The sequence below is a fragment of the Salvia splendens genome, chromosome 21 (assembly GCF_004379255.2).
Source record: "Salvia splendens isolate huo1 chromosome 21, SspV2, whole genome shotgun sequence".
NCBI lineage: Eukaryota > Viridiplantae > Streptophyta > Magnoliopsida > Lamiales > Lamiaceae > Salvia > Salvia splendens.
The window spans coordinates 3,796,593-3,818,389 of NC_056052.1; the positions used below are offsets into that span (position 1 = coordinate 3,796,593).

Genomic DNA, 21,797 nt, shown 5'->3' on the forward strand with positions numbered 1-21,797 from the left:
CGGGAGATGAAATAATTAATCTTGAAAGAAGAATAATTCACACCTTAATTCAATAGAACTCGTGAGAGTTGAGGTTTTGAGTGGAATCTGTTATCTAATCGATCTATTGGGAGTTAGGTGCTAAGAATTAGAAGGGGACTTCAATTGTTACACTTAATCTACAGGTTTCTCACCTCGGGAGGGGGTTTAATCTACATGTGTGATTGATTCAATAATTCTAGAGACTTTAAATGGTAAATCGATTTCAATTGGGTTAGGCTATGAGTTGTGCATCGGATCCTTGAATTCTGCATATTTCTCCACCATCTTACACAGCTTTCTTAATTGCTTTTGTGTTTAAGTGTTCTATTTTATTCTCTGACTTTACATGCTTTTAGTAGTTGTTAGTTTTAAAACCAAAAATTTCTAATTGTCTGGATAGTAGTTGAAATTGGTTCGTGGTACTTAAGTTTACACTTAATTGTCTCTGTGGGATACGATATACTATTGCTTGCTATTTACTACGATAACCCCGTACACTTGCGGGTATTATTTGGGTAAAATAAAGTTGAGTCAAGTTTTTGGCGCCGTTGCCGGGGACAATTTTGTGTTATATAGCTTGATATCGTGATAATAATCAAGATTACTACTTCAGTTTTTACTGCTTTATTTTTCTATTAATTTTTCTTTTACTTTTTCAAGTTTCACATTTGTGTTTCTTGTTCAGGTGTATGCACACACGTTCTAAAGGCTTGCCTCTAGAACCTTTCGATTCGGAGATCGAAGCAACAAACCGGAAGAGGAACGCCTATAGGAGACTCACACAGAAAATTCAAGCTTCTTCACCTAACCGCATAGGAGCATCCTCAGTTCAAAGGGACCTTTCACCCATCCGATCACCAGTTCAAGACCATATTCTGTTTGATCCCGTTTCTCCTAGTCTGATGGAGTACGAAGAAGGTAACAACGGTCCACCACCCCCTCCTCCCAATTATGCTGAGCTTCTACGACAGCTGGAGGAGTTGCGTCAACAGGTCAACCGTGGACCACCTGTGCCTGTGCAGAATCAATATGTATACCAAGGCCAGGCAAATCCAACTGTTCATAGCAACATCGCGGCTAATACTTTTGAGCTGAAAAGAGGACTAATCCAGATGGCGGAGAACATTGCTTTTAGGGGCAAATCCACTGACGACCCTAACAAGCATATCACCAAGTTCATCCAGATTTGCAACACAACAAAGATGAATGGAGTTACAGATGAGCAGGTTCGACTAAGGCTGTTTCCTTTCTCATTAGAGGATTCAGCAAAGGATTGGTTGGAGAGTTTGGAGCCAGGATCGATTAGAACATGGGATGCTATGGTGGAAAAATTTTTGGAGAAATTCTACCCCCCTAGTGAAGCTATAAAGAGGCAACACGAGATCATTGCCTTTCAGATGACTCCTGCAGAGAATATCAGAGACGCATGGGGGAGGTTTAAATCTTTGATGAAACGGTGTCCCAACCATGGGTTAACCCCGACAGTTCAAGTCATTACATTTTTCAAGGGATGCATGCCTGAAGCACAACGGGAGTTGAACTTGAGCTCAGGCGGTAATTTTCTCAAGAAATGAGTGAATGAAGCCATGGAAGTGATTGAGGAGCTCGCATCTAATGACGAAGGATGGAGCAACGACAGGAGTAAGGTGCATAGGGTGGCTTCTACTACATATCATGATCCTATGAGCGCCCTATCCGACAAGTTGGATGCGCTGACCATGAAATTCGACTGTATAGCAATGGGGCAACCGTCTCAAGAACCCCAAGGAAAAATGGGGGACGTGAACTATGTGAATCAAGGGGACAACAACCGGTACTTCAATAATCACCGCCCCAACTTTCAGGGTGGAGGATATAATCAGTTCGGGAACAAATGGCATCCCAATCTCTCTTATGGAAACCCAAATAATGCTCTGCAACCACTCCCGGGGTTCACAGTTACTGATGGAGTGGTTAATGATCCGAAGAAGATGACCACGGAAGACATACTCAAGTCTTTCATGCTACAGTCCAACAAGCTCATGGAGCAGAACAATCAAAGGATGGAGAAGGTTGAGACAGATGTGCAAAGTATGGCCAAGAACATCGACACACAGATCAGCCAGATTTCCCAGACTGTGAGTACTATTACTCAACCGGGAAAATTCCCTTCGAACACCATCATAAATCCCAAAGAATGCAAAGCTGTGCATCTAAGGAGTGGCACTGTTTATGAAGCTCCCTCACTGCCTGCGACCACATCTGATACCGTTCTTGAGCCCAAGGCTGCCGTGGCAGAGAAGGAAAAGGAGGCTGAAAAGGAGAATACTGGCACCACTTCTGGAGTAAAGGTGCCATTCCCGCAGGTACTGAATCAGAAGAAGAAGAAAGATGAGCAGTTCACTCGATTTCTGGACATCTTCAGAAAGGTGCATGTGAACATCCCTTTGATCGAGGCACTGCAGCAGATGCCTAAGTACGCTAAGTTTCTGAAGGAGGTGATAGCCCAGAAGACCAGTTGGGGGCAGGTTGACACTATTAATCTAACTGAAAATTGCAGTGCTCTGCTGCAAAGGAAACTGCCTGCCAAGCTGAAGGATCCTGGAAGTTTTACTGTCGACTGCCTGATTGGGGGCTATAAGGTGGAGAATGCTCTCTGCGATCTAGGCGAGAGCATTAATCTAATGCCACTATCGGTGTTCAAGCAAATGAACATTGGTACTTTGAAGCCCACCTCAGCCACACTACAGATGGCAGACAGATCTGTCGTGTATCCAAAGGGCATCGTGGAAGACCTACTGATTAAGGTCGGGGAATTTATTTTTCCCATCGACTTTATGGTCTTGGACATGGAAGAAGACAAGGGAGTCCCCCTACTACTAGGACGCCCCTTCCTTGCCACTGCTGAGGCAAATATAAACGTGAAAAGGGGAGAGTTGACAATCTTCATGGGAGAAGAAAGTCAAACGTTTTCCCACAAACCGAGAAGCATGGATGGAAGAACTGAGGAGTGCAAGGTGGTGCGTCTGAAGCACCAAGAGACTACGGAAGAAGGAGGATCGAGTGCAGTCAGAAAAGTGAAGCAGAAGGACTTTTATGAGCTTCACATGGAGATGATGGCTTCCACTGACTCGAAGCCAATAGCATGGATCGATGCAGACCATAGTCGCCCTTCACCGGTGCACGCGGTGATCACTACTGAACCCCCTAGGATGGGGGGTAAAATATCAACTGATGTCCAGGGAAGAAAGATAACTGCTCCAACACTGAAGGAGCCTATCCCGAGAGAGCCTGAAAAGTGGTGGCTCACCAAGACGTGGAACGATCTATTTCCTCATGGAGGAGGAGCCAAACGATCACCTGGAGGCAACTCTGGGATGAAAGGGGATCTCGGTTGATATTTGAAGACGTCGGGCACACGACGATAAAAAGGTGCGCTACATGGGAGGCAACCCATGGAAGGTATCTTGTATTGTTTTATGTATTTCTTTTAGTGTGTTTGCTCAGTAGGCATCACCTCTCCACCAACGTTTAAAACTTATTTCTTTGCGTAGCTTTGAATAAGTTTGGGGGGTGATATGGTGGATGGTGAACCTATGAGCATGTTTATTTGTTTTCATGTTATTTTTGGGTATTTTTAAAAATTTTTGCTTAGGATTTTAGTTTAGGATTAATAAACTCCCTTGAATGAAATTGAATGGGGTCGGAGCAATTTGAATTGAATTTAAGCATGTTTGTTGGATGAGTTGCTAATGATGCTATATGTTAAAATGTTTGTGAAAACTTGTTGATATGACCAAGCATGCTTGTATGTCCTTATTGTGATTTGCCTAAAGTGAATTGCTCGTTGCATTGTCCTTTGCCATAACCCTGTGAGACTTGAGCCTATATATTTCTAAATGTGTGATTATCGTCATTGTGTTATATGTTTCTAGAACTTGCTCGCGATCTTCCTTGAGTCTACATAGTGAGTATAGATTTAGGAAGTGACGTTAGGCCATCCGTTCTAGCCTTGTCTTTACTTTCACCCTAAAATAAAAATCATAATCCTTTGTTAGCCATATTTGAGCCTAATAGCCTATTATTTGATAACTTGGGGTTGTATATATGCTTGAAAATAAGTTTGGGGGAAAAGAACACTTTTGGATGATAAGAAGAGTTTAAAGATGAAGTATTGACTTGAATATCTTTGGGAAAGTGGATGTATGCTTTTAGTTGTGAAAAAAAGAGTTGTAAAAAAAAAGAATAATTTGGTGGTATAAGCTAGAAGAAGTCTAGAAATGCGTAAGAAACCAAGTTTGGGGGAGAATTGGTAGATGAGAAGAGTCTATAAAGACTACTGAGGAGTTGAGTTGTTTTAAGAACGAAGTTATTATAGTTTCGAAAGGGATTATAAGTCACTTTGGCCAAATTTTCCTCACCTAACCAAAAAGCCTACATTACAACCTACAAATAAGACCTTTCAGATCCTTGATTTATAGTCACAAAATAGTAGAGGAGAGGTTAGATTTCGAGCAAGCCTATGGTAAACTATGCATGATTGATTGATTTGAGAGCTTGTATTTTACCTATACACTTTGAGAGTGGGAGAATTACACTACATATCTATCTTGTGAGGGCAAATTGACAAGGTTGCATACGTGTTAGTAACTTGAAGCAATGATCAGTTGGTTTACATGTGTGTGAAGTTATTGATGCATGCTATTGTTTATTAACTGAGGCAATGATGAGATCCAACTTATGTGTACGAGTTTATATTTGATTGTTGTCTGCTTCTTGTTTGAGGACAAACAAGTGATTAAGTTTGGGGGAGTTGATAAACTCGTATTTTAACTGTTTTATTGGGCGTTAAACATGATGATAATTGGTGTTTAAATGCATATTACTTGAGTTTACGTCCATATTTCACTATAAAGGTGCTTTGATGAGTTTATCCAGTGTTTGAAGTAAAAATAGGTAAAAAAGGGTCAAAATGAGCCAAGCCGTGACTGGGGTCTACTTCAAACGTTAATCTTACTATCAAGATGGGGTCCAAATCCTATTTTGAGAGTACCATTGTCTTCATCATCGAAAGAGCTTCGCGTGGGTACCTCACATGCCCCAATCGGAGTTCGGATGAGAGAGATATGACCGATCTATGAAAGCCGCGCGGACTGCCGGGAGATACCCGGCCGGGTGGATTTTATGTGCAATAATTCCACCCGGCCGGGTGGCCAATTTTGTTCATAAAGAGTCCAGAGACTTCTACCCGACCGGGTGGATTTTATGTGCAATAATTCCACCCGGCCGGGTCCGTCTGACTGACGATTTTTAGCCCAAACGTGATTTTTTTTGAAGGAAAAATAAAAGAGAGAAGCTAGGGCAAGGAAAAATCATTCTCTACAAGCCGCAAAAACACACTCTCTCTCTCTAGGAAGCACTCTTGGAAGAAGATTGGAGATTCAAGCTTCAATTCATCCGCCAATTGTATTCCGTATCATGAATTCTTTTGTTTTCTTTAGTTTTTGTTTGTTTTTTTACTTTGAACATGAGTAGCTAAACACTTTGTGTAGAATTCTTGGTGAAGATGCATTGATTCATAGTTATTAATCCAATTGACTTCGTTTTTATCTTGCTCTTGTAATTATTTGAATTATTCTTGTGCTTTTTCCTAACAATTGCTTGATCACCAATTGGGAGTGTAGGGTTTCTTAGAGTAATCGGGAGATGAAATAATTAATCTTGAAAGAAGAATAATTCACACCTTAATTCAATAGAACTCGTGAGAGTTGAGGTTTTGAGTGGAATCTGTTATCTAATCGATCTATTGGGAGTTAGGTCTAAGAATTAGAAGGGGACTTCAATTGTTACACTTAATCTACAGGTTTCTCACATCGGGAGGGGGGTTTAATCTACATGTGTGATTGATTCAATAATTCTAGAGACTTTAAATGGTAAATCGATTTCAATTGGGTTAGGCTATGAGTTGTGCATCGGATCCTTGAATTCTGCATATTTCTCCACCATCTTACACAGCTTTCTTAATTGCTTTTGTGTTTAAGTGTTCTATTTTATTCTCTGACTTTACATGCTTTTAGTAGTTGTTAGTTTTAAAACCAAAAATTTCTGATTGTCTGGATAGTAGTTGAAATTGGTTCGTGGTACTTAAGTTTACACTTAATTGTCTCTGTGGGATACGATATACTCTTGCTTGCTATTTGCTACGATAACCCCGTACACTTGCGGGTATTATTTGGGTAAAATAAAGTTGAGTCAATGGGCGTAAACATATAAACTGGGGCTGTGGACAAAAAAGGGGGCGGGGCTATTGGGGCTGTCCGCCTATAGTGGACACTCTTATACCCTCATTTTCTCTCTCCAATTAAACATATTAACCAATAGCTTCTAAAATCCTGTGTAGGCTAAGAAATGTGTCATTTTAGCCGGGACGGAAGGATTACTATTTTAGATATAGAGAATACTTCCCCGTTCCATAAAAATATGAGCATATGATATGACACATAAATCAAGATAAAGTTGGTTAAAGTAAAAGAGATGAAGAGAATGGTAGTTAAAGTATTGTTACTGAATTGTGAGATCTATATTAATATTACTGTTTTGATGGTGGTATAAGTTGTAAATAACTTGATGTATATGAGTAATAAATTGGGATAACTTTTCATAAATGGAAATGCACATATTTTTATGGGACGAACAAAAATGAAAGTGCCCATATTGTTATGGAACGGAGATAATATTAAATTAGCTATTTAAAAATATTTAGAACTTTTAGAAAAATATCTATTTAGACAATTGTAAGAGAAATCTAGAAATTATGGAACTAGATATTCCACTTATTATAGAAAACTTTAGAAAATATAATGAGTTCATCCACCAACTATAAATAGAACAAGAGATTGGATGAATCATGTGAGTATTCTTATTGCCAGTGTATCTCTTTTTATTCTTCTCCTCTTTTATTTTTACGGTAGATATTTGGAAGTCCCATAAAGTCAATTAAATATTAAAAAAATTTAATAATGATAATAAATTAACACTAAAAACCATCTATATATCTTAAAATAAAAGTATAATACAAAAATTTAAAAATACTAAAAATAAAATATATAATATAAAAATAAAATGAAACAAATTAACCAACTGACTTTGTTCAAGCAATGTTTTTACTAGCAATGCTTCCGAACTGCTAATATCCAATCATTATTGAAGATAGGCGCTAGTGAAGCATGCGGACAAGCAAATAAAATATTATAATGTTTAACCTTTTATTGAGATTAATTAACGAGACATATATATATCTGTTATTATATAATTGTATTTTAGCATTACATTTTAATTCTTAAGTATGAATTGGAGAATTCAAATTTTCATTTTTTTTCTAGTTTAGATAGTAGGTAAGTGCTCTTAGACCACCTCCATCCGTGACAATGGAGAAAGGGTCACCCATATAGGACAAAAAACAAATAAATAAAAATAATTCTAAATTATATTAACCCAACCCAACCTCCTCTTCCATTGTCAACCTGCCGGCCCAAGCAAAAAGTGGAGGTCATGTACACATGGCACAATCCTATTGGTCAATATTGAAATACTTTTACTTTTATTTATTGATTTATTTTATTACTAGTTGTACAAATTTGGTTATTGTATAAATTTGTACTTATATTTTTATTGCAATAAGAAATATATTTATCCATATATAGATTTACATTTTTAATCTTGAACATTTTACACTAAATTAATTTTTGATTTTTTTATTACTTTTAGTTATGAATTTGTTTTATTCAATTATTATTATATTTATCAATATATCCTTCCAATACTCATTGTGAAACGTTCTTCCAAAAAAGCCATTTGAATTAATTTATTTTAGTTATTAATTTAATTTATTTAATTATTATTATTTTGTCTTTATATATCATTTCAAAACTCATGTGAATTATTCTTCCAAACATTCATGTGAGCCCCTCTTCTGAAAAATTCACGTGAACTAGTTCATTTTATTATGATTAATTATTATTTTTTATTATTTCTTTATTATTTGGTACTTTTTTATTGTGCTTCATTTTTTCTATATATATCCCACTAAGCATTGCAAAACTCTTCACAAACAAACTAACTTTCTTTTCATTCTTGTTTTGATAAATTTGGTTTCATGGATCCAAATTATCCAGACTATCGTCCTTTTTTACCAAACTCCCAATTTTTTTCAAATTCGGAGTATTCACAAAACCTTGAATTTTCTCCAAATCTAAGCCAAATTCCTACATCTACTAAAATTCCCACGTCTGGAAATATCACCCGCAATTTGTTCGGAGATGTCCAACAAGCGAACAAAAATCAGAGGAGCTCAAAAAATGTGAGTTGGGGTGTGAAAGAAGATATAGCACTTATGTCTTCTTGGGTCTATGCAAGCGAAGATAGTGTGCGTGGTAAAAATCAGAAGGGAGATACATTATGGCTAAATGTCCATAAATTGTATCATGAATGCCAAGCAGAAAATCCAGATGTAATTAACAAAAGAAATATGGACTCTTTGAAGGGTCGATGGAAACGACTTAACGGAAACGGCAACAAATGGGTGGCTGCTTGCAGAGCTTCCAACGCCCGAAAGAGGAGCGGAATGAGTGACCAGGATGTTGAGAATGAAGCTCATAGCATCTACAAAGGCGACGGAGGCAACGGCTTTCAAGATTTGATAGTGTTTAATGAAGTTATGAGTAAACATGAGAAGTGGAGTGTTCATGCTGCAACACAGGTATTTCCTGACAATGAATATTTTGCTAATGAACAGGATGATAGCAACTCAAAGAGGACAAAGACTTCTGAATCCGGCGAGTATACTATCCCTTCAAATCCGAAAACTCCCACATCTGGACATTCAACTAGTTCCCGACCTATAGGCAGAGACAAGGCAAAAAGAAAAGGAAAAGCCAAGGTAACACAATCTGATTCTATTAATGCACAATGCGCTGCAGATCTTCATGCACTTAGGCTAGCTAAAGATAATGAGAACGAAATAGCAAGGGCTCGACTGCAGCTAGAACGTGAAAAGCTGGATAGGCCCTCTATGAAGATGTACAAAAAAATGTTGCTTAAGTTGTTGGAGAAAGAGCACTTGTCCCCAGAAGATCAAGACATGAAACGCAACCTAACAGAGATTGTGTTTGGAAAATGAATGCTTTTAGTTTGAGATGAGTTTGGTGTGAGAATAAGTTATGTAATATTAGTTTGGTGTGATCTTAGTTGTAGTAATATTTGTATGGTGTGCTTTTAATTATGTAATGTTAGTTTTGTGTAATCTTAATTTTCTTCATTTGGTGTGATCTTTGTTTGCACTTTATGTAATATAAATTTACGTTATACTCCCTCCGTCTCGCACTACTCGCACATTTCCTTTTGGGCACGGAGATTAAGGAATGAGTGATAAACAAAGTCAACAATTACGGCTGTATGTATAAATTGTTACTAAAAATGGAAAGAGTGCAAATAACTTGGGACGCCCAGAAAGGAAATAAGTGCAAGTAGTGCGGGACGGAGGGAATATAAATTAGTGTCACATGCATTTTCTGCAAAAGTTAGTGGGATGTCACAAACATCATTTTGACCACATGCATTTGCAGAAATGATTTTGATATCACATGCATGTACCCGTAAAAATAATTATTAAGATGTCAGGAAGATTACTTCTCTATCACATGCAAAATTAAGTGGGATGTCAGTAATTTCTTTATCACATGCATTTTCTGGCAAAAGTGATTGATATGTCACAAGCGCAATTTCTTTATCACATGCATTTCCTGGCAAAAGTGATTGATATGTCACATGCATTACTGCAAGTGTGTCTATCACATGTGGAGGTGAAAATATGAATTTTGTGCCACTTGTAAACAGTATTTAGTTTATAAATAGCTTGTGAGTTCTTTTTGAAGATAACACCAAATACTCACTCCATTTCCAAAAAATGTCTTCCAGTGAAAACTCATCACTTTCATCAGATTCAAGTTCTGATGATTCAAATACCATTGCACTCAATCAATGGGAAGAACGAGTTTCTCAACAAAATCATCAAATTTATACAATTGTTGAGAATATGTTATCTAACATTCCCAATCTAACTGCAGGGGTCCAAGCTTCTAGATTCAGAAAAAGGTATTGTGAAAGGCAACGCGAGATTGGTGCTGAGCGTTTGATCAATGACTATTTTGGTCCCAACCCGACGTACGGACCAGAGGTGTTCCGACGCCGATTTCGCATGCACAAATCCGTATTCCTTCGGATAGTTGAAGCTGTAACTGCTAACAATGAGTATTTTCAGGAGAGACGCGATGCTACTGGGAGACAAAGTTTGTCCTCTTTACAGAAGTGTACAGGAGCTATGCGGGTGTTGGTGTATGGGACATCATCCGATGTCGTCGATGAATATTTGCGGATGAGTTCAACGGCGACAAGAGACTCTCTAATGCATTTTGTTGATGGTGTTATTTCATGTTTTGGTGCCACATATCTTAGAAGACCTACTAAACAAGATATGGCTAAACTTCTATATGTAGCAGATCAACGTGGTTTCCCAGGCATGATAGAGAGTATAGACTGCATGCATTGGCAGTGGAAAAATTGTCCTAACGCATGGGCTGGACAATATACAGGGAGAAGTGGAAAACCAACGATCATTTTGGAAGCTGTGGCATCATACGACTTATGGATATGGCATGCATTCTTTGGGACTCCAGGTTCGTGCAATGATATTAATGTACTCCATCGGTCTCCTGTTTTTGATGATGTCTTAGAAGGTCGAGCACCATATGTTAATTACGTTGTGAATGGTCATCAATATAATAGGGCGTATTATCTTACTGATGGCATATATCCTGCATGGGCTACATTTGTCAAGTCAATCACTTCTCCACAAACTCAAAAGCATAAGTTGTTTGCTCAACACCAAGAGTCTATTAGAAAAGATGTTGAGCGAGCATTTGGAGTCCTACAAGCACGTTTCGCATTTTTGCGAAGGCCGTGTCTTGTATGGGATAAGATTTTGATGGGAAAAATTATGATGACTTGTATCATCATGCATAATATGATAGTAGAAGATGAACGTGATACATATCAAAATTATTATGATGCCACTGAGTTTATTCAAGATACGCATACAAGAGTACGTGAAGAAAATGTTGAAGCCTTTCGCTATTCCACTCAACGGATCGGAAGCTTGTCATCATATATGACTAATCGAGCTCAACTCCGCAATAGAGAAGCTCATATTGCTCTTCGAGAAGATTTGATTGAGCACATTTGGATTAAATTAGGCACAAACAATTAAATATGTACTAATGTTTATCTTGTTCAAGCTAGCTTTTTTTTAACTCTTCATTTGTATTTTGGTTTGTTTATTTCTATTATAGCCTTGTATTTTTTAATGTGTGTAATTTATTATTATATTGTGCTTTAATTATTTGAATATCTAATATTTTCTGTTTTAAATTTGAATCATATATTTTTTTATTATAATTTTTAGACATTATTTAATATATCTAAATTAACTATAAATTAAAATATTAATATAAAATATATGAAAAAGAAAATATTTAATTGGGTTGGGTTGGGGTCACTGATGGAAGTAAAAAAGTTAATGGGGGTTGAATTGGGGGAGAGTTGTGTATGTGGAGGATAGAGAAATGAATATTTTATTAAAAAGTTGATTGGGGTTGGGTTGGGTGAGTGTCACGGATGGAGATAGTCTTAGTACTCCCTCTGTCCCATGTCATCCTACAAGTGTGACATCTTTGAAGGGACGGAGAGAATATTTTATTTTAATTAATATTTATTTCTTTAGTATGAATTTAGGAACTCAATTTGGGTCGTATTTTCCATTTTAGATATTAGATTTACATTTTTTTTTGTTTTGTAGTTATATTAGTAGTTAGTACTCCCTTCGTCCGCCTTAAGAGTCCCGATTTTCTATTTTAGTTCGTCCGCTATTAGGAGTCCGGGTTCAATTTTACTATAAATGGTAAGTACATCTCACTTTCCACTAACTCATTTCACTCACATTTTATTATAAAACTACTGTATAAAAATGGATCATACATTTCATTATCTTTTCTCTCTCACTTTTTCTTTAAATTTCTTAAAACTCGTGTCGAAATCAAATGGGACTGCTAATGGCAGACGGAGGGAGTAATTTTTTACTTAATACAAATTTTTAGTTTAATTATGCTATAATATAGGTGTTGTTTTGTATTTTAATATATGTGACTTTCAAAATACTCCCTCCGTTCCACAATAGAAGTCACTCTTATTGTGGACACGAGTTTTAAGAAATGTACAGAAAGTGAGTTGGAAAAGTTAGAGGAATAAGAAATGTGAGTGAAGTGAGTCAGTGGAATGTGAAACCTATTTACCATTTATGTTAAAAATGAAATGTGACTCTTATTGTGGGACGAACCAAATGGCAAAGTGTGAATCTTATTTTGGGTCAGAGAGAATATTATTTTATTTTTAATATTTTATATATTTATTTATCATAAAATTCACACCTCAACTCAAAAAGTCCATGGATCCGCCACCGGTGATGGGATCCATCGTAGAATTGTGCACTTCATTTATCCGCCTAGCTCCCGATCAAATGCAGATTTTGGTTTATGATATTGACTCTGTTGATCATGCAAAGTTCAGTTTCCAAGGGTATTCAATAGTTGCTCCAAAAGCTCCTGCTAAGTGCTAACGTTGATCAATAAAATGCAACACCCAAATTTTCTAGGAAAACTCAACATGTTAGTGCTGTTCTTTCGTAGTTTTTGCTCAACTTATTACTACTGTCATTTCTTGATTGTTGCTTAACGTATACAGTAATTCGTGATATTAATGTGTTTTACGTAATGGAATTCAAAGATAAGTATCAACTCACAAGTCCATTCACACACATATAAGTTTATATCGGTAATTCTAATTTTTTTATAAATGTAAATGAACTAAATTAACTTTTTATGGTCGGCCACATTATGGCCATTTAGCATCACTCTTCATTAGAATAATGCTATGCGGCCACATTATGGCCAGCCATAAATTAAGTAAATAACAAAAAAAATTGATTTTTTTTTCAAATTTTTGGTTTAATACTATTTGATTTTACTTTTATATCATCTTCATTATATGTTGCTCAACATGTTAGTGTTGTTCTTTCGTAGTTTTTGCTCAACTTATTACTACTGTCATTTCTTGATTGTTGCTCAACGTATACAGTAATTCGTGATATTAATGTGTTTTACGTAATGGAATTCAAAGATAAGTATCAACTCACAAGTCCATTCACACACATATAAGTTTATATTGGTAATTCTAATTTTTTTATACGTGTAAATGAACTAAATTAACTTTTTATGGCCGGCCACATTATGGCCATTTAGCATCACTCTTTTCATTATGCAATAGTTTAGCAATTTCATAGTACATAATTCTAGGTTTTTGTGACATAGTAGACACTGTAATTTGCAGCGTCTACCAAAACAATGACTCGAGAGAAAAGAATAAATTCTAATTGAAACAACAGAAGATAAGCCACGTGTCGACAATTTAAACGAGACAACGGAAAATAAGTGAAATGAGATGAATTGAGATTTAGAAGACCTTTTTTCATAATTTAATAAAGAACAAAAATATTGTTAACTAGAACATAACTTACTTGGTAAAATTCATAAACAGGAGAAAAAATTCTGGAAGACTGTGTTGGATGATGTATTAGGATAGGAGCTGCAAACCCTAGTTGATGAGAACTTAGAGAAAGAAGAGATATTGACAAAAAAAATTATTGTATTCATATTAAGGGAGAATAGCCTTCAAAATCATTAATTTTTTTAAAATTTTGGTATTTCCCACAAACTTTAAAAGCAGTTGGAAATACCATGAACTTTAATAAATGTGCGGATTTCCCATGAAATGAATTTTCCATCCAAGTTCATTGATTTTGGGGAATATGATTATAATTGTAGTTAGTATTCAAACGATCACGTTTTGCTATTTTAAAAGCACTGCATTTATCCTATTTACGGAGGTTATGTGTAGGACATTCGGCGAGCTAGTTACTTAAATTTGGCCGGAAAATTCATTTCATGGAAAATTCGTACATCTATCAAAGTTCATGGTATTTCCCACCACTTTCAAAGTTTATGGGAAATACCAATTTTTTGGAAAAGTTCATGATTTTTAAGGCTTCTCTCCTTAGGCCATCCACTACGCTGTCTCTATACCGTCTCTTAAACCGTCCCTTAATTACTACCACTATTTGAGGGCCCCACTGTCCTTTTTTCCTCCATCCCTTAACTAAGGGACGGAACCTGCAACGCTCCGTCCCTTAACCGTCCCTTATTTCGTCCCTTAATTACTATTCATTCAGTTTCATTTTTTATTTTTATTTTCAACCCAATTCAATTTAAACAAACACAATTCATTAAAATTAAAACAACATTACAGCATAAAATAAAAATACAACTTAAAATTTAAAAAAAAACATAATTAAAATCTTAAAAAAATAAAAATGACATAATTTAAAATACAATTTTATATGGACATCCTTGAATGTTTTATGTTTCACTTTCGATGTGGGACAAAATCATTCTTGGATGTCTCTATAAAAGAGAAATAACCAAGAATGATTTTGTCCCACATCGAAAGTGAAACATAAAACATTCAAGGATATCTCTATAAAAGAAGAACAACCAAGAATGATTTTATCCCACATCGAAAGTGAAACATAAAACATTCAAGGTTGTCTCTATAAAAGAGATCAAGCAACCAAGAATGACTTTGTCCCACATCGAAAGTGGAACATAAAACATTCAAGGTTGTCTCTATAAAAGAGAAGCAACCAAGAATGACTTTGTCCCACATCGAAAGTGGAACATAAAACATTCAAGGTTGTCTCTATAAAAGAGAAGCAACCAAGAATGACTTTGTCCCACATCGAAAGTGGAACATAAAACATTCAAGGTTGTCTCTATAAAAGAGAAGCAACCAAGAATGAGTTTCATAAATTCGCAAGCCCATCAAATATATGTGGGCTATTACGAATTTCTTGAATTTAATTATTTGTAAAAATTGTTTTTAAATATAAAAACAATTTTTATAAATAAAAAGTTTTTTTTTTAAATTCAATTTTTTTAAAAAAAAATTGATTTATTGCGTCATCCGTGACGACGCCCACTCGCGGGCCAGCGAGTGGGCGTCACGCATGCATCGGGGGCGCGCCACGTCGCCCGGGCGCGTGACGGGCTGGCGCGTCCCTTGTCTCACGGATACGGGCTACGGAACGGGCTACGAGACGGGACGAACGTTGCAACGCGTTCCGCGGCGGAACCGTCCCTCAGGGACGGAATGCGAGCTGCGCGCGGGACGCGTAGTGAATGCTCTTATATTAATGCCAAAAACTATATTTATAATATGTAGACCCTTGCATTCTACTCTCTCGATTATGAACTTAGAAAAAACTATAGAAAACTTGTCTCTTCATTACGAACCCGTGAGCCAAGAAAGAACCATAGAAAACTTGTCTCTTCATTACGATCCCGGGAAAGAACCATAGAAAACCAGTGAAACAACTTACGATATGCTTTATATATTGATTAACGAAATTTACATAAACCAATATGCTTTAATATTTTTTTATTTTTCCCTTGAACTTTATTTTTAAAATATGGATACATAAACTTTGATTTTTCTAGTATTTCTCCAGAAACGGAAAAACAAAACTGGTATAATGGAAAATTAGAAAATATGTGACAATCAAAATAACTTCATTTTGACTTAATTAATTTTAAGAAATAAAAAATAAATTCCACCTCTGTTTTCTCTTTTTCTTTCACTCGCTTCATTATTCTTACAATATTGATGAACGAAATTATTCAGAAATTGGAGTTTTTTTTAATCTAGTTTTTTTGCTCGGCAGAATGAGATTATTGTGATAATATAGTTAGCTTAGCCGCAATCTGACTTTTAATCACACACAATTTAAGAACTTCTTTTAACACAAGAAAAACAAAAGGTTAACTGAAAAATAATGTCATTAGCTGAAGTCTTTTTTTTGAAAATTTGAGGGGAAATAAAATTTTAATTAGTGAATGTATGTGGAATCTAGTGTAATGGTTGACGAATAAGAGACTTTTCGCAAATGGATGTTACTCGAGAACTTACAAGTAAGATTTATCTGTCATGGAGTATATCTAATAGAAACAGAATTCAACAATAAGTGTCATATAATTAATTTCTTAGATACTGTCACAAATGATAAGCATATTATGCAAATGTAAATAGACTATATTCATTATACTTTTGATTGAATACTGCAATGCTACTACTTCCTGTCCTTTAAAAATAAAAACTATTTTCATTTTAGTTCATCATTTAAAAATAAAAACTTTTCTATTTTAGGAATTAAACATCACAATAAGTCAATAACTAACAATACTTTTTCTCTTCGTCTCTTTTACTTTGCCCATGTTTGTTTTCCTTTCTCTTACTTTAGCAATTCTTCTATTTTATTTTATCAATTGTGCATTAAAACTCGTGCCGTTTCAAAAATTTCTATTTTTAAGGAACTGATGTAGTATATATAATATTCCAATGTCTTGATTAAATTACCTATATACTTTCACAAAAAATTCTCTTGGTTATGGACGACATAAGTTTTACTAGAATCTATCATCTATGACATGTATTAAACAACCGTATATTTGTATAAACGGAATGCTATAATATTTCCCAATTCAATAATAACTAACCATTTAATAATCCTTAAATTCAATTCGATAATAACTGCTTGATTCTTGCTATTGATTATCTGTTCACTTCACGCTTTTTTCACTATGTAAATCCCTCTTAAGTCAAATTTACTTATTATTGCAACAATCCAAAAATTGAAGGAAATTGTAAGTGAGTAACAACAAAAATGAAGCACCTAAACATTCATTCATCAATTGATGTCTTCTAAAAATCAAAGTGAAGTCTTCTTTTGACCCCTCTGCTTGTGCTTGCTGAATCATCAACTGCAATTGCAACATTATGTAAAACAACAACCGATTCTGGTGTCCCCAACTCCATAATCCCTTGCATCCTGCTGTAGCATGACACTGCACTTTCCTACAAACACCAATTAAATCACATAAATCAACCAATAAAATTACCAACGATTCATAATTTGACATAACAAACTCACTTTTTCAACATCACCCCAAAAAGGAACTTCATCCATCTTGCTCCCCAATGCTTCTCTACTTAGACACTCATCATGCGCTGCCAAAACCGCCGCGGCCGCAACCACAGACGCCCGATGCCTCGCCACATCAATATCTGCACCAAAAAACACCAATCAACACAAAAAAAAATTATAAATTAAATAAAAAGTGTGAGTAATTCAAATTTTCAAATACCTTCCATTATCGATAAAACAAGATCGTTGGCTTTTCCGATCAAATCTCGATGATCACTACGTTTAACGCTAAATACGGCGGCAAAATAGTCGAAGAAGGTAAAAGGAGTGACCATGTGCATTCTCCATTCCAATTCCTCCAACACTTTCAGTTCCACTTTCTTGATCAAATTCAAGTGAAATAAGTAGTGCCTCTCTCCGACGTGCTCCCCTAACGGCATCGCCTCGATCTCCTCTGTTTTCGCAGCCAACGACAAGCATGCTATCGACAGAATCCGAAGCATCACCCTCTGCTCCACATCCTGTCCTCAAAAAATCAGCTATAAGCAAAAAAAAGACAAGATTAATGTACTTATGCATACTCACAGAAATCTCAATTCTTAACAGAAAACGGTCGAAGTAGAGAGCTGATAGATACGCGGTGTGCGCTGTGTACTCAAATTCAACCCGTTTCTGCAACAGAGTAAGATTTCAAATTTTCAATTCAATCATAAAAGAGGAAATTAGTGCTCAAGAATGAGAGAAACAGACTCGAAGAATCCACTTGATGATGTCTTTGCGCTCGGATTCAAACCACCAGGCGTCCGTCAAGACAGAATCGGCGTCGGCTTGGGATTGAACGGAGGGCTCGGTTTGCAATAGCGTTTCGATGTATTGGCGGTCGGAATCGGAAATAGAGCAGAAGCCGTCGCCTTCTTCACGTGGCTGTGAGCTTCCGGAATCCATTTTTTTTGTGTGTGTTTTAAATTTTTAATGTTTCTTGACTTTTGTAGAAATTTTGGGAGAGAAATTATGTACTACTAGTTAGAAAATAAATTAATTGTATTTGTATAGTATGGGCTAAAGATATTGAGGATATATAAACTTTCCAACGCTACATTAGAATGAAGTCATGAAATTTCCAAAAGGCGTCATTCGAATCTTATTATTGGAAACGAAAAATTGAGCTACTCCTTTTAGAGCATTTGCAACGGTGGACGGACGGCGTCCGTCCGTCCGTCCGTGCACGCTGGCACGGCGCTGCTCGCTGCTCGCTGCATCGAGCACGTCCGTGCCAGCGAGCAGGTGACGTGGCAGCACGCGATTGGGCAACGTTATGCCGTTGCCTTTGAATTTATTTTTTTATTTTATTAAAAATCAGTTTTTAATAAAAAATCGATTAAAAATAAAAAAATATATTTTTCCACTTCCCAAAAAAAATATATCCATTTTTAAACCGTTTTCTACCACTTTTTAAATTTTTTTTTATTTTTTCCCCCTAAAATACACATTTTCATCTATAAATACCCTCACTTTCACACCCAAAAATTCACACTACACTACACAATTCTCATCAACATTCTCTCATTTCCATTCTCATATCCATTATCATCTTCATTCTCTCATCTTCCATTCTCAACAATGTCCGGCCAAGGCGATAACCCCCCGAGCTCCCACGGTTGGAACCCCGAATGGTTCGGTTCACAACCGTTTCCTAGTCCGGAAACGGAATATTCGGCCCCTCCTCAAACCCAAAGTTCGGGCGTTCCGGGTGACAACCGGCCATACCCAATCGATGACCAAGATGCCCCCGAAGGGCGATACGGGTGGACACCCGAGCCTAGGTCGACCGCCCCCTCCCAAACTTCGACTCCTCCTACTCGCGGTGTCAGCACACCGTACACTCCGGCGGGGATGGATAAATTGTTCACGGCGTACTTGGAAATCTCCGAAGATCCGGCGGTTGGCACGAACCAATCCGGCAATCACTTTTGGTGGCGTATCGCTCGCCGGTACAATGAAAACCAGCCGCCGGGAACAATCGAGTTCAACGAGAGTATGGTGCGCAACGCCATCTACCGAGCCAACGAAGAAATTGACAAGTTCAATGGCTATTTCCTCCAGGAAGAGCGGTCGGCGGGGAGCGGCCGGAGCGAGGTCGACATCATCACTGCCGCGATGAGCACCTACCAATCCATGAACTACAAGCCGTTCATGTACCTCAACGTTTTGCAGGAGACGCGGACGCACCCGAATTATAGGGGAGGCATAACATCCTCCTCTAGCGGCTCCTCCAAACGGTCAAGGTCTGTATCCATATCCGACGCCGGCTCCGAAGAAGTGGCTAGCCAACTCGCCGGAGCTAACTTGGGTAGCCCGACGTCGGCACGAGCGGTTCCCAAAGCCGACCGCAAGGAAGGAAGAAGGCGGTGGCCAACCGCCGATGCTCCCGTTCCCGTTCCATATGCGCCACCTCCACCCCCCACCAACTCATTGTGGACCCTTTTGGCCCAACTCAATATGGCCGATAGGTCCACTATGACCCCCTCGCAACTTCGATCGCACGAGGCCATGATATTGGGCGTCCAAAAACAATTGGGGGGTAGTGCCGCCGGATGAGTAGTCTTCCACGGGGGGTATTTTTAGCTTTTAATTATGTAGTTTTTAATTTTTAGGAGTTTAATTATGTAATTTTTAATTTTTATTATTTTAATTATGTAATTTTCAATTTTTAGGATTTTAATTATATCTTTTTATTTTATTTGAAATTTGTAATATTTATTGTGGTTTTTTAATGAATTTTAATATTATGGAAATGTTTTTATTTAATTGAATTTTAAATTGAATTGTGTTGGTCCTTGTGGAAGAGCACAGCTGTGGATATTGTGCTCTTGCCTAAGAGCATGCAGGAATAGTGGGGCCGGGCCCACAGCCGTGCTCGTTGGCAAGAGCACGATTGTGGGTTCAAAATTTTATGGAAAGAATATCTAATAAATAAAATATATTAAAAAGCAATTTTTTTGGTACAAACTACAAATAGTATGGCTACATGTAATTACCTAATTGAATAAAATTAATACTCAGATAAATTTAGAGGGTTCAGGTTAGAAATTTTTGACCAAATAAAATTACAATTTGATTAGTCTGCATACAATTGACCTGCAATTCAAATAAGGCTGACCTGGAACTTGATACGCTGTCCCAGTGGGTTGAACCTAATGTACTATTTTTGTCGTCTTGTTTAATAACTGATTTGACATTTCAATGATAACTTTCTATAATAAAAATAATTGTATACAGAATCTTTCTTTTTATATTTAATCTATTAGTTTGTATCATTTTAATATAATACTAACATATAAATAAATTGAAAATTTCAATACTTTTTAGAAAAAAATTTAATTAAAAATATGCTTTTACTTTTTTCAGAATGTATTTATGTTTTATTTTAACATTTTAAATTTTATATTCAATGTTCAGTTCATGTTATTATTATTATTATTATTATTATTATTATTATTATTATTATTATTATTATTATTATTATTATTATTATTATTATTATTATTATTATTATTATCTTATGTCAGTATTGTTTATACTATTAATAATTATTTATGTTTGAGTTTAAGTTTATATGTAATTTTTTATAATTAATTGTTTTACCTTCTATGAATATTTTGTATTGATCATATGTTAATTTTATCGTTAGCAACTCGATTAGCTCGATAGGTTAGTCTGAATCCTGAATATTTAAAATTATAATTGAAAATTTATAACATGATAAAATTTCAATGTTATTAGGCCGCACTTAATTAATTCCCAAATTAATCTAAAATCCTTAAACCGACCCAATTGACATTCTAAAAATACTCCTACAGAAGTACAGAACTAATATTCGCAACATCTCTTAAGTAATACTCCCTCCGTCCCGAGCTACTCGCTCCTTTCCTTTTCGGCACGGAGATTAAGGAATGAGTGTATAGGAAAGTAAAAAATGACGGCTGTAGGTGAAAATTTTTACTAAAAATGGAAAGAGTGCAAGTAACTTGGGACGCCCAAAAAGGAAATAAGTGCGAGTAGCTTGGGACGGAGGGAGTAGTATTTACCAGTTTTATTTCAATGCCCCATCTTGCTTAATTAGACCATAATTCTAAAATACTTCAGCATATTACATATACCTCTCTTATAGTAGTAATTAACTATTAATTGAAAATTTTATTTTATTTTAGTAAATTCATTAAAATTAAATTTTATCTATTTTTATAGTGAAATAAATGTCGTTTTTCACTGATAATATTTTAATTCAACTATTTTTATTAATTTTTTTACTTTTGTCCACGTCAAAAACTATTTTTAAGAAAAATATCAATAATTGTTTTCTCTTTATTTAGTTCTGTTTTTATTATCTCAGAGATTGATTCACTTCCGCCGGCGATGATTTGGAAGAATGCAATGCTATTATTTTGACGGAATATGAGAAGGAGGTGAAACCTCGAAACTCTGCAACAGTTAGGAGAAGCAGTCCGCGAAAGTTGCCCAAAATTAAGTGAAATGTGTCGATAAAAAGGGGTAAAAATGTTTGGGGAAGAATGGGCAAAAAGTAGTGAGAGCC

The 21,797-nt window shown here is 36.1% G+C and overlaps 4 protein-coding genes across 4 annotated transcripts; 3 read left to right on the plus strand and 1 right to left on the minus strand.

The window, feature by feature from the left end:
• The first annotated feature begins 1,607 nt into the window (after positions 1–1,607).
• On the plus strand, positions 1,608–3,398 carry LOC121784061. The gene has a single exon (XM_042182244.1). The coding sequence runs from the start codon at positions 1,608–1,610 to the stop codon at positions 3,396–3,398; it is 1,791 nt and encodes a 596-aa protein (XP_042038178.1).
• Positions 3,399–8,392: 4,994 nt separating this feature from the next.
• On the plus strand, positions 8,393–9,178 carry LOC121784062. The gene has a single exon (XM_042182245.1). It carries the CDS (start codon positions 8,393–8,395, stop codon positions 9,176–9,178), a length of 786 nt encoding a protein of 261 aa, XP_042038179.1.
• Positions 9,179–9,958: 780 nt separating this feature from the next.
• Positions 9,959–11,323, plus strand: LOC121784063. Its single transcript, XM_042182246.1, has one exon. It carries the CDS (start codon positions 9,965–9,967, stop codon positions 11,321–11,323), a length of 1,359 nt encoding a protein of 452 aa, XP_042038180.1. The 5' UTR covers positions 9,959–9,964.
• A 5,657-nt stretch (positions 11,324–16,980) lies between these two features.
• Positions 16,981–18,148, minus strand: LOC121784064 (cyclin-D5-1-like). Its single transcript, XM_042182247.1, has 5 exons — positions 17,954–18,148; positions 17,789–17,875; positions 17,424–17,724; positions 17,210–17,343; positions 16,981–17,133 (listed from the first exon to the last, which is right to left on the minus strand). The coding sequence occupies exons 1-5, from the start codon at positions 18,146–18,148 to the stop codon at positions 16,981–16,983; spliced, it is 870 nt and encodes a 289-aa protein (XP_042038181.1).
• Positions 18,149–21,797: the final 3,649 nt, after the last annotated feature.

Excerpts from the sequence above, each read along its gene's own strand:
- LOC121784061 (XM_042182244.1), top strand. The coding sequence starts at position 1,608 with ATGGAAGTGATTGAGGAGCTCGCATCTAATGACGAAGGATGGAGCAAC.
- LOC121784062 (XM_042182245.1), top strand. The coding sequence starts at position 8,393 with ATGTCTTCTTGGGTCTATGCAAGCGAAGATAGTGTGCGTGGTAAAAAT.
- LOC121784063 (XM_042182246.1), top strand. The coding sequence starts at position 9,965 with ATGTCTTCCAGTGAAAACTCATCACTTTCATCAGATTCAAGTTCTGAT.
- LOC121784064 (XM_042182247.1), bottom strand. The coding sequence starts at position 18,148 with ATGGATTCCGGAAGCTCACAGCCACGTGAAGAAGGCGACGGCTTCTGC. Across the intron at positions 17,876-17,953 it reads TCATCAAGTGGATTCTTCGA|AAACGGGTTGAATTTGAGTA; the intron begins GTCTGTTTCTCT and ends ACTCTGTTGCAG. Across the intron at positions 17,725-17,788 it reads TGTTAAGAATTGAGATTTCT|GATGTGGAGCAGAGGGTGAT; the intron begins GTGAGTATGCAT and ends TTTTGAGGACAG.